Genomic DNA, 14,685 nt, shown 5'->3' on the forward strand with positions numbered 1-14,685 from the left:
AATGTCCAGTAGTTAGTGTCAGTGTGAATAAGCCTTTTTCGCCGCCTGTATTTTCTAAGGCTAGGCGCAAGCCCCACTGCAAATCATAGGCACTAAGATTCGGGTCTAAAAGTCTTGGCGAAACATTTCAACGACGTTTGTTAGACTGAATATTAGACTTAATCGTTTCTTATCACGTCTATAATTTGCCAATGCTTGTGCAGATGATTTCAATCAGCCATAAAAAATCCATCACGTTGCAGACATTCACCATGTGAAGCATAGAATGAGTATACAATCATTGTGTATTTGATTCCCCGGCACATGCCCAAAGGCGTCTATGTAAATTGCTTGTTGACCAAATGGTATAAGAAAAGAAAAGAGGCCAGCCTCGCAGCAGGGGATTATGAAATTACTGGTTGCTTTTCCGCACGCTGCCTCTCGTTCATAAAAGAAAAAACCCTTGACTCATCGTACATGTCGACGTATATTCACAATTTGCCCATTAATCCGTTCCACCGAACCAGTCCAACGCTTAGATGGCGAAAGCAACGGCAGCACCAACAACGGCCATAGCCATGCCGCTGAAGCCAAGAGCAGAGGCAGCGTTGTGGGTGGTGGTGGCCGCAGGAGGAGAGGAGGTGCCGGTGCTGCCAGAAGACTTGGTGGCAGAGGCAGCAGACAGGATCTTACCACCAAAGACGCCGGTCTTGGGAGACTCGTTAGTGGTGATCTTCGCGGCAGCAGCCTTGAACTCTTCCAGCGTCTTGTTGGCGTTGGCGTTGACAGCACCAACCATGCCAGCGCCGCAGTGGTTGCCGGTGGTCTGGGAGCAGTAGAACCAGATGGGGGTGGTGTTGTTGACCTCGACCTGGAAGACGTTTTCCTGGAGCAGCTGTTAGTACTCATACTGGTGTACAATGCTGATATTATGCTCGCAACTTACGTTCTCGCCAGAAGCGGTGGGGAAGAAGCCGGAGTAGAAACCACCCTCAGCCTTGGGCTTGCAAGGAGTAGCAAAGTCGGCAGCAACAACGCTGTGGTTCTTGGGGTGGTAGTGGAACTCCAGAATGTCACCGACAGCGGCCTCGATGTCGTTGGGGGTAAAGCTTAAACCGCTCTCGCCGACATCAATGCGGATAGTCTTCGCGCTGGCGACAGCGGAGAGAGTGGCAACGGCAAGAGATGTGAAGAGCATGTTGGCGGTTGTTTTGTTTTGCGTAGGTGTTTGGTATTAGAAAGAGAATAAAGGAAATGTTGAGTCGCTTGCAACTGGGGGTATCACTTGAGTAGGATTTGTTTGTTTGGTCTGAGGAAATATCAAAATTCAATCAGGAACCTGAGGGTGTGCTGGGCTTATATGCATCTTCCTGTCCATCGCCGTAAGGGTCTGCCCACGGGGTGACTTATTCCAAGATGGGACTGCAGCACGGCATGGCGCCCAACGAAACAAGTTCGCGCCTCGCCGGCCAGGTCCCGAAACACATGTCGGGACTTAAACCAAGCCAGAGCTCCCACCACTTCCCCTGGCCGTTCCGTTGTTTCCGTGGAAGAGGGAGCTTCATGCTCCGTAAGAACAAACAGATTGGCAATGCGACCCCCATGGATACGGGGAGGGGCGTGCCTTGAACATTGATTGCGCATTGGCCTGGATGACGCCTCAAATCCTGCACATAGAAACGCTGCAGTGCGTTTTCCGCTTTGCGTATAAGCTAACACAAGCACTACGAACAAGTGTAAAGCAGTAGCGTGAAGCACAAGCAATGCTATCCAAATTCGTGCCCGAGTATACGAGTAATTGCCTGGACCTGGGGGCTATGGGGGCCGCCTTGCCACATCCGGAGCACAGCGTGCCAGATTGAATGTTGTATTGGACCTGGATCGTTCGGGACCAAACCGACAGCCGGTCATCCTCACCAGCTGAGACGGTTGTCACCTCGGATAGGACATATCCTTGGCCAGGCCGGGCACAAATGGAGCCAGGGGGTGCATTGCGGTGGAAGAAGCTTGTTTATTGAATGCAAACTTGCAAAAGCCACACGTAAGGACTAATACCGCCACCGGGCTAGCGCTTGTCTGCTGCTCCTCGTTCGCTCGCTTGCCCTGTGCTGGTAGTCGTGGCTCCAAGCAGAGGGCCTGTCACCAGCTTGTGAGGATGAGAGCCTCCATGTCCCATGTATTGTACTGTAGCCGCGGCATGGGTGTAAGTGCTGTATCCTCGGAATCCGCTCCAGCGCCGACCCGGTGATGCTTCTGCCCAATGGCGATGGTGATGAATTTCAAACACGCCTCTTGCAGATGCCAGCGCTGCCGTCTGCAATGCAATCAATCCCCACGCCTCTTTGCCGTGATGCCCGATGCAAATCCCATAGCCGCTCAACACAACTGTCCCCTTTCCGTTTCACGACTTGTTTCCCATTGTCAGGGCGCTCTGGCCAAACCGTGGCGCGACGGACCGTCAATGTGCTGATACACGTTGTGCCTCGAATATCCCCCCGACTCGGATGCGAGAAGTGCCGGCCCTTGGCTGGTCGGCTGCAGCATTAACCCAGCTGGGCTGAGCACCCTTGGCAACCTATCAGACGCCAGCATTTCCCGCCAAGGGGTTGATTTCAAGCAATCAAGATGAGCAGCCCAAAATAGCTCTGCAGCCAGGGCTAGCCCGACAACTGGAAACTCTGGAGTTTGGAGAGGGACAGGAGAAACAAAGCCAATGCGGGGGGTCGATGCGTCTTAGTGGCTGCCCTGGCCGGCGGGCTCCATCTTTTGTTTTAGCGCGTTTGCCTGCTGTGGGAGGCGCGTTCTAGTGGCCTGAAACATGGACGTTTTAGCATTGAGCCGCTGAAACGTCATGAAAGGGTGCAGCGTCATGCCCTATGAAGCTCTAGGCGAACTTTTGGATATAGGTAGTTGATTGAGTACATAGCACAGTAGGTAGCTGTCGAATACACACATCAGTACGCAGTACTCCAACTTTCCGGGTTGATGACTTCACCCATACCGATGTAACCCCAGCTCTCGCAATCTATTGCCTCTTGGCGATCAGCTCCGAGCCAAGAATCGACCAACAAGAATCGAGACTTTGCAGCCGAAGGAAGGGGTCTTAGTCGTACGAGACGTAATTGTGTAAACAAGTAATCAGGTCCACTTCAAAACCGAGTACTGTAAATAGTATGGAACAAGTACCGTAAATAGTATGGACCAAGTACTCTAAATAGTATGGATGCGAATAACAATGTCATTACTAAAGAGATAGAGAAGCGGATAACAGTTCGATCCATTATTACCTACCTAAGTATCTAGGTACAGAGGTTAGAGGCGCTCATTAGGTGGGGATAGTAGCGCCAGAAACACAGCTGAGGACCACCAACTTACACGCTTAATCCGTCTTGGTGATATTATTCACTAAGCAACACTCAATGGACATTTCATTTAGCAATAATCGTTTATAGAACAATGTCTAAGCAATGACAATAGCATTTCGTCACCATTTCCATTCCTGTACAACCAAGCCCCTCGCCATCATAGCCTTCACCCCCGGTCAACTCAACTACAAACCCAAAACCAGGACCACCAACAGCCCATCTCATCATGTCCGTGCTCATACTTGTTTACTGCTCACATCAGATTCTTAAATCCAGGGACGGAACTATTACAAGACTGTATCTCGCGCTTTGTCTGTGCCCATCTCACTAAGACGGCTTGCGAAAGTACTCCGAGCCACCGCCGATAATGAAAGGGGGGATCTGAGAGACATCCACATGTCAAATTTGTGCTCCGAGAACCGACTCCCGTTGATGCCGTGCTCTCACGGCCATCGGTAGCCTTCCGACTCGTTCAAAGAGGAAGGTAGATGGTGGGAGGACTATAATTTAGTACCTCTGTCAAAACTTCAAGGTTCTTTGTAGCAAGCGAAGTTTATAATATTACTATAGCTGGTAAGTTACCCGGCACTGCTCTGCTTTGAGATACGTCTCGTATTGTTTTAGCCCTTTCCTTGTTTCATTAGGACATCGTATGTGGTAATAAACTTCAATATGCTATTTTCTAGTAGTATCCGAGAAAAACAAAAGTTATACAAATGGCTTTGAGCCAAAATCATCTTATGAAACCAAAATGCAATGCCCCGTATCCGATCCGCCGTACACCGATATCCAACAAAATACATGGACTGGCTTACTCGTGGTTCTCATTGGTCTCAGCGGCGAACAAGCTGTCCGCGTCGTCTTCAGTCTCCCGAAGCTCCATTCCGACCAGCAATCGCTCACGCTCTAAAATCACCTCTTGAATCCACTTCTTTTCCGCCACCATTCGCTTCATCAACTCCGTCTCCTTGTCCACATACGATGCGTCCATTCTCTTCCTCGCGCTATACATGAGCTCCTCCTTCACAGTCCGCTCGTCCTCGAGCTTGGTCTGAAAATGGTGCATTTGATCGTCCTTCCACCTCTGCCACGCCCGGTATGCCTGATCCATCCGCTGGCGCAAGGGCAGCATGCTTGCTTCAACTTGTTCATCCCCGTCGACTTTATCGGCCCAAAAGTCACGAAGCTGTGCCAGATAATCCTCCTCCAATTGATGCTCTAGAGCCGCTCGAGCAGCATATTCCTTGGTGTATTTATCTTCCCTGGCTCTGAGTTTGATCAACATCAGCGAGTCAAGATTATCACGCTCAGCCTTTTGCCTCTCCAAGAGTTGTTTCTTTGCTAATTCAGCTTCGGAGGCAAGGTCTCTGGTATTATCGTCTTGCTTCGATTCAGCCATGACCTGTTGAAGCTCATGAAGCTCATCCAGCATCTCGCGCAGTTGCTGGTACTTGATCTCAACCTCTTGGCGGCGGATCTGTTCCATTTTAAGCCTTTCCTCGACTTCGGCTTGCCATCGTTCCAGCTCAAGCCTTTCTTGCTCAAGCCTTTCTATCTCGAGTCTCCAAGCTTCTTGGCGCTCAAACTCCTCAATCTGGGCGAGAATCTCGCGCAGCTCCTCTGCTTCAGCTCTTTCGTTAATCAGCCTCTGGCCCCTGCGAGTTTCGGCCGCCTCTTTGACAGCACGTAGCTGTTCCATTGTACACCCGCAGGTTCTCCAACGTAGCCCGCAGACGTAACAGAACTGAGCACCGCATCTGCACGTCATATGTTGGCAGGCTTCTTTGTGTTCCACCAATGCATGACAAGAATAGCAATGCTTCCAGCCTTCTTCCTCTGCTAGCAGGTTGGTCAAGTTCAAATCTTGATCCTGGGGACAGTCGTCGTTTCCGTGTGCTTGGCCTCGGCAGATGGTGCAAGTGATGTGATTGCGTTCACAGCGGGCTTGACGCCGGGCGAGACTAATCTTGCCAGGCTTGATCCAAACGCCACAGTCAGGAACATGACAGTATACTCGCTCGCTGACAGGGATTTCCCACTCCGATGACCTTTCATGGAACGTCTTCTTAAGGTCGTCGGGAATATTTTTTAGAACAGTCTTGAAGGGGATCTGATTTAGGCAGCATTTAGGCGGCCACTGCTGTTCGTTTTGAACTGCTGCTGTTATTAGACGAACAAAGCAGTCGCGGCAGTAGCTGTGGCATGGAACCTTGATTGTATCTTTCACGGGGACGTCGTCGAGGCATGAAACGCATTCACTAGAAAGAGAAAGAGGGGCGATTAGCTCGAAGAAACCAAACAAGAAACCAAACAAGAAACAAAACTGAGGGGCCAGGCAATAAACGACTTACACAAGCGCATTCGGATCCGCAGTCTTGAATAATTTGGTCATTTTGAGTGCCGCAATAGCTTCCAAAGTTTTCGGATCGGCCGAGTTCGGGTTGACAGACATAATCTTAGACTGTAGTTTGTGTTGAAGAGCTTCACGAGCCCGTCCAGCTGCGCTGCTTTCCCCGCCTTCTGGACTGCGCTGGAATAGATTGCGTAGAGCAAACTTTCGACGCTTCTCTTCTTTGGCTGGGACTCCCGGGGGGCCCAAGAGAATGAAATCTGGCACCGCCCCGGACATGACCAAATCCTTAGAATATTTGACACTAGTATTTAATGGTTCGGCTGGGGATTCCTCGGACGGAATGAGGATGGGCAAATAAGGCTCCTTTCCCTTCGCCTTTTGTTTCTCTTCCGCTGTCCGACGAGCAGCCTCCTCTGCGGCCTCTTTCTTCAGACGTTGCTCTTCGCTGACTCGTGCTTTGACGTTTTCAATCGAGGTGACGATAATGTCTAGGAGGATCTGGGACGTCACGTTGGGCGTCTTTCTAAGTGCTGTAGGTGGATCGTATTCGTGCCAGTCGATGCCATTGATGTCGTTGGTGTCACTGATGTTACTGATGTCACTGATTCTATTATCGGCCGGCTTCTCTGTCGACACTGGTGATTCGAGTTGTTCTTTTCTCTTGCCAGCATCTTGTAGCTTTCCCAGCGCTGTATATGGATTTTCGTAGAAGTCGATGCAGTCTTCCGGCCCAAGAGATGCGGACACGAGGGTATGCAGCTCGACCGTGGATGTGGTCATTGTGACGGTTGCAGCTTTCCTCGAGCTGAAGCTGTACGCGTGGCCTACAGCGCCTTGGTGGGATAACACTCGAAGTCGCACGGCAGAGCACTGCAGAGCACCACAGAGCTTTCGATTTCGACAAGTTCACTCTTATAAAGCAAAGGATGTAAACGAAAGAACAGTTCAGCAGCTTAGAGCTGCCGCAACTACGATATGACACTATAAATGGACTCGTGCTACCTCCTTCAGACGGCCTCTTAGCCAGGAGCCGCAAGCTTTAGGCTACGGTTGCTCATCCATCGAGCAAGGCACCCTGACCCAGGCAAGTCAGCCTCCTCACGGTCTAGTCCATGCTCAAGACGGCAACCTAGGCAAGCCCTCGCGGGAAGTAAACCAGCTTCTCTGCGCGAATCTGGGCCAGTAGGATGCCGGCACGCACCACCGCCCGAGACATCATCGCCTTGCTGTTCACACATCGTTGGTTGGAGCCCCGAGGAGGTGGAGAGAACGCTGCTGCGAGGCGTTGCAGCTGAGCTGCTAGCGCAGCTTCAGCCACTGACGGGACACATGGACTCTCGTCGGTATCGTATTCCGGGAACACGAGGCGAAGATGGGCTGGCGTCCCGTCTTGGAAGCATCGCAGGTGCTGTTTGGCCGCCTTGACGCCAACTCATCGAGGCTTCGTTGAGAGCTTGTTGGTGCAGGGATCTGGGGAAAGCGGAATCAGCAAGATGCCCCCGTTGACGCTGTTTCACGAACAAGCAAGAACTGGGGCTTTCGACAGGGCGATCGCATGGCATGATGCCATTGCGGGATAGCGGGTTAACTGCAAGGAGTTGGAGATGCGCCTCAGCCGCACGTGTGGTTGGATTCTGGCCACTGAAGGCTCGCACGTGGGCGCCCCGGAGGCACTAGCGATGCCTTATCAGGTACTGTACCTCTGTAGGTTGTCTGATTGCTACCACTACCTCCACTGGTAATGAATACCTGCGTGCACATACTGTACAGTACCTACTGGTAGGAAGCACCACCTGCAGACATTTTGCCAGAATTAAAGGCGCGCAATCCTGCCGGGAATTTATCAATATAGGTTTCAGGCTTGGTGTCAAGCATGCATTAGACAGTTGAGGCTGCATTAGAGAGCAATGCCACAACGATAATGTACTCTATTAATAACTTTGATTCACCCTGCAGCTGTCACTGTCACCGGGACGAGAAGGATGCGTCAATATCGGGAAATCCATGTGTCTTTCTGTCGCCCTGCTTGGGTATAGTACCTAAGTTGCGATATAGCCTTTAATACGGGAAGAAGCTATGTGGTGATGGGAGATATCTCTCTATCAAAAACCACTCTACCAGCCACGTAACAGGTAATAGGTAATAGGTATCTAATAGCTATAGCAGGAAAACCCGGACCAAATATCAATCGCCCCTGGCAGGTAATAAACACTTCCTTCATCGTGCACGTTTATACTGTATGAGGCCAGCAACCCACATGCATGTCGGGTACCTGAAATCTCTCTTCATGTCCCTGGAGCCTCACCTAGCACGAACACCTGCCGCATCCATCGAGCTAAACCGTAGATGCTCGTAATCAAAATAGCTTCTGACCCTCATCCGTCTAGATTTTAGCTCTGGGAGCGTCAAACTCCACCTTGTTGGTACTGGAAGGATGGCAAAGGTGCCTTTTGTTAGCGTCGCCTTGCTTATTCCACCTCCTCAAGGATCAGGGGACAATATGGTTACATACCACGTGCCAACACTTTCAAGACCAACCTCGACGACATCGCCGTCCTTGAGCCACAGCTGCGGCTTTCGGCCCATGCCTACGCCTTCGGGAGTTCCGGTGAAGATGATGTCTCCAGGCATCAGCGTCACGCCGCGACTAAGGAAGGATATCATTTGTCGCACACCGAAAATCATGTCTGCCGTGTTTCCGTCCTTCATCTATGAGTCAGTTTGAGGCTTCCAATCGTCATGTGCCAGTCGCATACCTGGACGGTTTGTCCGTTGACTTTGGTCCAGATCTTCAGATTCTGAGGGTCCTTGATGACATCGCCCGTCACAATGGCCGGGCCATAAGGCGCCCAGCCGTCAAACGCCTTGCCAATAGACCACTGGCTTCCTCCGTGCTTGAGTTGCCAGTCTCGGTGAGAGACATCGTTACCGATGGAGTATCCTAGTACATAATCAAGTGCATCGGCTTCGGACACATCTGTACATCTCTTGCCAATCACCACAACAAGCTCACACTCATAGTCCAACCCGGTCCCCTCCTGGGCCATTGAGTGAACGGGAATGGGGTCGACGGGGCCAGACAGAGCTGTGATAGGCTTATAGAACAAGACGGGATATTTAGGCTCTGGCAAGTTGGATTCTTTGGCATGTTTGGCGTAGTTGAGCCCCAGGCATCGAACAGTCTTGACGTGAGACTGTGCCAAGGGGGAGAGCAGCAGCCGAACGCCAACTTCTTGGTCCGTCACATTATACTTGCCAAAGATGTCGCCTTCGATGATACGGGCTCTCTGAGCTTTGGCAACATCGCTGACCCCCTGAGGCAAAACGGCATCGCCGTAATATGTGCGGCCATCCTTGGCCAAAAACCGAATGAGACGCTGTCGAGGGGAGGTTCAATGTTAGCATTCATTATTAAGCTGGAGTTAAACTCCATAGGTGGCACAACTCCGTGGAGGACAAGCGTGTAGCACATACAGTAAATCTGGCAGACATGATGGCTAAAGGATGAGTGCTTAATTGATCAATGCAATAAATCTATGGCAAACAGTATAATTTCCCACAAGAACTGGCAACAGGAAACGGCGCTGCTTTATCCGATATCGTCATGTCCTTCTTTGCACCGCCAAGAGACGCTCCGTATACGGTTGATCGTTTACCCTCCACACAATCGGACTCCGCTCTGGCGCCGAACCCCCACACAGGCGGCGTTGATGCTCCTCCAAGAGCCGATTTTCCCAGTTGGTGGGCGAGGAGGCTGCAAATATTCCACCAACTATGGGCCGGTGATTTGCCAGCCTTTCAACCGCGCTTCAACGGCGTAATTCACGGCGCAATAGGCGACGGAAGCCATCACACAACCCTGCAACGATGCGTCTCTCAGGCCTACAGAAGGAGGTGCTGGCGCTGTATCGCCAGTGTCTGCGCGAGTGCAGAAAGAAGCCTCAGGTGTGTACGGGTTAGAGAGAGATTAGAAATTTGGAATCCAACTAACTAGGACAAAAGAACACCCGCGCTCACTTTGAAAAGTTTGTGAGGTGAGATGAACTCATTTTACACACACCTCCACATATCAAATCTTGTTATAGGGAATAGATCGGGCTTTGGACCAAAGTGCTCACATCCGTCTGACAGGGATGAATTCTCGCGCAACTTGGCCATTGAGAAGCGCGACTTTGCCGCTATCGAGTTCCTGCTCCGCAAAGGCCATCGGCAACTCGACGTCTACTCTTCACCTGGTATCAAGGATATCAGGTAAGTGAGACGCCCGCCGCACTTACCGGGGCATCAGGGCGGAAATCTCCAAGCCGTGGCCTCTTACTTTCGCTATATGCGATTCATGATGCCAATTACAGAGAGCAACTACCAGGACACACACCTTGCGGTCTTGCACTTCGTTCCTGGATCTTGTTTATCCACCTTCAGTCGCTCCTGTCCTCCTTAAACTACCAGCCAATATGGCCGCTCTCCCCTCAAACTTCAATGCTCTCTCTGTCGAGATGACAACACAGAGCTGCATGACCTCTGCTTCATGCTTAGATCACACCGAAACAACTTCTTAGCCATCGTACCAAAGAATCATTGTCTCCACTACTTCTCATCTACTTTCCAATAGCCTCATCTCGTAAACCTCTCGTTATTTTCCATGGACGCTCGCTCAATGGCTACGTTAGCAGCCATTCCCGAGGCTACCTCTTGTTTACTTGATAGAAACAGAATTCGATACCGCGACAACCCTGCACCGACGTCGTTTCATAGGCAGCGGCCAAAATCTCGTGTTGTTATCCTCTCTAGACGCTCAAGCCGGGCGCGCACGCCGACTCGCAAGCCCTCTCCCCCCATGGCATCTCCCGGATCAGTATATAGTAGTGATGCTAGGCAAGCGCCTGAGCAGGCATATGCGGAGATGCCATCTAACGAGGCACGCAACTCGCCTCTAGACTCTCCTGGTTGCGCTCAGCCTGATATTCGCTCTGCCTATGATACGGGGACCACCTTCCGAGGCGTCAGTATGAGGTCTCTCGATGGGGCATCCTCTCTTGACCAGTCCTGGGAGCCTTCTGAACCATCAATCGATTTGGATTCTTTCCCACTGCCTCCGGTGAAAAACCCTTCGCGACCGTCTGTATACGGAGTTAAACCTTTAAATACGGCTACGAATCCACCACGGAGCCATGTACCAGTGCTGCAAAACCCCGGGATGTCGGCATGCTTTGCAAGTACCAGGTTTTCATCTCCTCTAGCTAGACAGAGGCCTCACGCGTGCATGCATAGGAGTCCACCTTCGTCGCATAGTTTGCTTCTTGATGGCGCTGCTGGCATTGCGAGTGCCTCGAAACATACGTCCATCGATTCTGCTCTTGTGGAAGCAATTTCTCGAAGCGTATGCCAGCAGCTGCGGCTCTTTACAGCGATATCAAAAACCAATCAAGAAAAAAGAGCACCGCGGGCATCTAGAGAGGTATCGAATAGCCGATACGGCAATCACTCGCGGATGCCCAATCAACCAGGCCTGTCGGACAGGCTTGCAGCAAGACGACATGGGACATCCCAGGGGGCCAAGCGTTTATGGCAGCACACAAATCCACCAACAACACCAACAAAGTCTAATATATCGTTACATACAGTATCTCCACTGTTGCCATTTCGTCCAGAGTTTAAGGCAGCAGGATTAGCAGTGACATCGAAGGACCAGAAGCGTGGTTTTCCCGCCTATATTGCAAGACTCATCTCAGCAAAGCCAAACCAGAGGCGCGCAAACCCGTCCCGTGGCAAGCACCCAATGGTGCCGAAATTCGATGGCATCGAAGAAGAAGATTCTGGCGAGAGTTCAATGAGCCAAATATCTTTTGCCCCCTCCCAAGACATGGATGAGTGGAGGTTCGCATTGATTGACGAGGCGCCTGTTCGAAAACAAAAGCGGCGGCCCGCCAAGGAAAAGGGGAAAACAAGACGGCGTTGGTTTCCTTGTTTTGTCGGGGACAAAGATTCTGTTGCGGATGGAGAATAGGCGCACTTCCGACAGATATCAGGAGATGCCGTTTCGAGGATGCCCTACGACTCGCCTCCGACACCCCCTCCCAAGCCTACACCACTTGTACTCCCGCAGCGAAATGGCCGAGAGAGCGGTACTCGTCCAAGAGCCGATTCAAGCCCACGGAGCCCACGCCATAAAAGCCTGGGGATCCGAGATGCGTTTGGCTCCCAGTCAAGACAACCACCAAACTCGACGGCGTATTGTCATGGCGGGCATTACGATGGCGAACCAAGTTCAAAGGAGCACATCTGTATGCGACCACGGGCTAAGAGAGCACAGACAACTCAAGATCCTCCTGGTCGCCATTTTAATTCACAAGGAGGCCAGAATTACCAGAGACAGTGCCAAAGTCTCCCAGTTCAGAGATTAAACAGAGGGCTATCAGAAGCGACTCGGTTCAAAACAGATATCAAGTCTCGACAACCTCGTCCAAGTTTCGATCCTGATCACATTGGAGTATGCTGTAGAAGCAGTCGCGGCGTCTCCTCTCAGGCCAATGCACCACCCAATATTCCCACGAGGACGTCTTCAATCCCAGAGAGTGCTCCCACCTCGGAGGATGACCGCGAAGGCGGCTACGGCAACATTATCGATAGAGATGTGCTCCGAGGTCTTCATATTGCAGCATCGGCAGCTTGTGATGAAGAGGTAGATGCATTTGTGCGCAACAGAACTGGACTGCGGCTGCGTCGATTTCTGGCAGACTTGAAAGTGCTAGAGACGCTTCGAGACTTCCAACCCGTTGAAAGTCGTGGCCCTGGAGCGAGGCGGAAGAGGTCAACCCTGAGGCAATTGAAGCAGCAAGTTCGCCGATCACGGGAGGTAAGGGGATCTGTAGGGGATTCTGGAATGGCTGTTTGATGGGACAGAGTTGCATTGTCAAAATCAATATTGATATCCTCATATCAATGTGAATATTGATGTGCTGGGGCTTTCATGCGCTTGAGTTGCCGGTTTATGATATATAACTTAGGGAAGCTGAATTATGTACTTTGTGTTTTTCTCGTCTCGAATCATCATAAATAGACTACGTTACCTACCTGGTAGTTTGGTATTTTCCTTTGCGCTCCAAGGGGATTCCAAATTCCTCCAGTCAAACGTCGTAAAATGGTATCTCGCTCCCTGCCAAAAGTGCTAACTTGACAACTGAATACCAACATGTTATCCCAATATACTTGAGACAGGATATCTTTGCGAGCTCCAAAAATGCCGAGCTTGACAACCAAACAAAAACCGTTCCGACAAAAGTTCATAACATCATTCACACTTTCTGCTTCTCCCTTGGCTCTAATGAAAAAAGAAGCCCTTCAGCTCATCACAATCAAGGCCAAGTCTCTGCATGCACAAGCTCCCCTAGTGCTTTGCTCTCCTCCAATATCTGCCTAGCCTTTTCCGGAGAGACATCCATGTCCTCCACGATCAGCTGCACGCCCAGCTCAGCCACCAGCACCGACTGGATAAAGACAGCCGAGCCTCTGCTCGCGATTACCTTGTCGTGGACGGCCTTCTTCTTCAGCATGTCGCTGAATTCCTTGACGAGGTAGTCGCACATCATGTTGAAGCCGCGGGGGCCGTAGTATCCCGGGTTGAGATTCTCTTCCTTCTCCATGGTTCGGGCTTGGTGCTGCTCAATCTTATCTGCCAGGGCAGTCCGGTAGTGCGATTCCTCGCCGTTGATGATATCGACGAGGTGCTCGTGATGTTTCTTGAAACGGTCTTCTAGGCTCGCCCAGTCGACTTTAGGGTATGATTTCGATTCCCACGTCACCATTGCTGATTTCTTCCTGTGAGACTCGCAGAATGATGTCTGTAGCCGGACATTGAGCCGCTTCCCCTTTGAAAACTCCTTTAGCAGATTCACGTCAACCGTGGCTCCGCACCAGGGGCACTGGGCTCCCCCAGCCTCATCCTCGTCCCTATCTGGGAAAAGAGAGCCGAGCGAGCTCAGGCCGCTGCTGCTTCCATCAGATAAATCGCCGTCGCGAATGTCGCCACCGCTCTTGGCGCCGGGTAGCACGAAATCCGAGAGCTTTGCCGGCATGACGAACTTGGCTGGCGGCGGGGAGGACGATATTGGCGTTTCCTCTCCTTCCTCCCCCTTGAGCGCATTTTTCTTTTTCGAACGCAAGGGATTGGTTCTTCGTTTGCTTTTTGCTATAGATTCGGCGCCATCCGTGAGGGATCTTGGTTGGCTGTTAACCACGCTATCGTCGTCGTCATCCTCTTCATCTTCGCTCTGAGACATGATGTTAGGCTGAAGAGGTGAGTATTTGGCAAGTTTGATCGGAGACGAGAAGCCACCGGAATCTGGCACAATGAACTTCCAACTTTTTCGAGGCGTGTTGGTGCTATACTCGGGAGGAGGGCGAAACTTGAGGGGAGTCTCTTCTGCGACTGCGCATCATTAATCATCAGCGGCATACAATGCTTGGCAATATGTAGGCTATACTAACCTTTGGATAATAGGCGGCTTCCCTGAGAACTGGAGCTTTTCCTCCCAAAGGTGGCTTTTACCTTGGCTTGCTTCGTAAAACCATGGGGACCTAGGAGGTGACTTGGAGGGGGCGGTGCAAATGTAACAGATTTGGTGAGTACATTTTTCTTGGTTTTGGTCTTGTCGATGGAGGCATCTGAGGGCCTCTTCCTCTTCTTGGCCACTGACTGTGACTCTTCGGGTTCTTCCTCAACTTGTGGTGCCTCTTTCGTCTCTCGAAGTCTTGATTGACGAGTTTGCCGTCCACCCTTGTGGCCTAGGGGTGTGAAAGTGGTGGACGAAATGGCTCCTCGTGGCGGAGTATCTGAATCCGAACTGTCGGCAAAAGCCTGATCAGATGCCCGGGTGGCCTCTGCATTCTCAGCAGTGTCATCGTCTTCAACTTCGTCTTCCACATCGCTAGACGCAAGAGGCGGCGCAAATATATCGTCAGGAACGGGCTCAGGGACCTTGAGCTGAG

General features: G+C 51.3%; 5 protein-coding genes across 5 annotated transcripts; 1 reads left to right on the forward strand and 4 right to left on the reverse strand.

The window, feature by feature from the left end:
- Window positions 1–568: 568 nt before the first annotated feature.
- TRIVIDRAFT_120747 (uncharacterized protein) lies at window positions 569–1,159 on the reverse strand (the record flags this gene model as incomplete). The annotated part of the gene is made up of 2 exons (XM_014105093.1): window positions 569–874; window positions 926–1,159. Coding segments are annotated over 2 exons (540 nt in total), but the record flags the coding sequence as incomplete, so codon positions are not given.
- Window positions 1,160–4,167: 3,008 nt separating this feature from the next.
- On the reverse strand, window positions 4,168–6,435 carry TRIVIDRAFT_124004 (uncharacterized protein; the record flags this gene model as incomplete). Its single annotated transcript, XM_014105094.1, has 2 exons — window positions 4,168–5,667; window positions 5,791–6,435. Coding segments are annotated over 2 exons (2,145 nt in total), but the record flags the coding sequence as incomplete, so codon positions are not given.
- Window positions 6,436–7,673: 1,238 nt separating this feature from the next.
- TRIVIDRAFT_86389 (uncharacterized protein) lies at window positions 7,674–9,247 on the reverse strand (the record flags this gene model as incomplete). The annotated part of the gene is made up of 4 exons (XM_014105095.1): window positions 7,674–8,123; window positions 8,210–8,400; window positions 8,454–9,074; window positions 9,172–9,247. 4 exons carry the CDS (start codon window positions 9,187–9,189, stop codon window positions 8,081–8,083), a joined length of 873 nt encoding a protein of 290 aa, XP_013960570.1.
- Window positions 9,248–9,564: 317 nt separating this feature from the next.
- Window positions 9,565–9,952, forward strand: TRIVIDRAFT_35352 (uncharacterized protein; the record flags this gene model as incomplete). Its single annotated transcript, XM_014105096.1, has 3 exons — window positions 9,565–9,642; window positions 9,700–9,731; window positions 9,829–9,952. The coding sequence occupies 3 exons, from the start codon at window positions 9,565–9,567 to the stop codon at window positions 9,950–9,952; spliced, it is 234 nt and encodes a 77-aa protein (XP_013960571.1).
- Window positions 9,953–13,064: 3,112 nt separating this feature from the next.
- TRIVIDRAFT_128478 (uncharacterized protein) lies at window positions 13,065–13,637 on the reverse strand (the record flags this gene model as incomplete). The annotated part of the gene is made up of 1 exon (XM_014105097.1): window positions 13,065–13,637. A coding segment is annotated over one exon (573 nt), but the record flags the coding sequence as incomplete, so codon positions are not given.
- Window positions 13,638–14,685: the final 1,048 nt, after the last annotated feature.

This window comes from Trichoderma virens (assembly GCF_000170995.1).
Source record: "Trichoderma virens Gv29-8 chromosome Unknown TRIVIscaffold_2, whole genome shotgun sequence".
Taxonomy (NCBI): domain Eukaryota; kingdom Fungi; phylum Ascomycota; class Sordariomycetes; order Hypocreales; family Hypocreaceae; genus Trichoderma; species Trichoderma virens.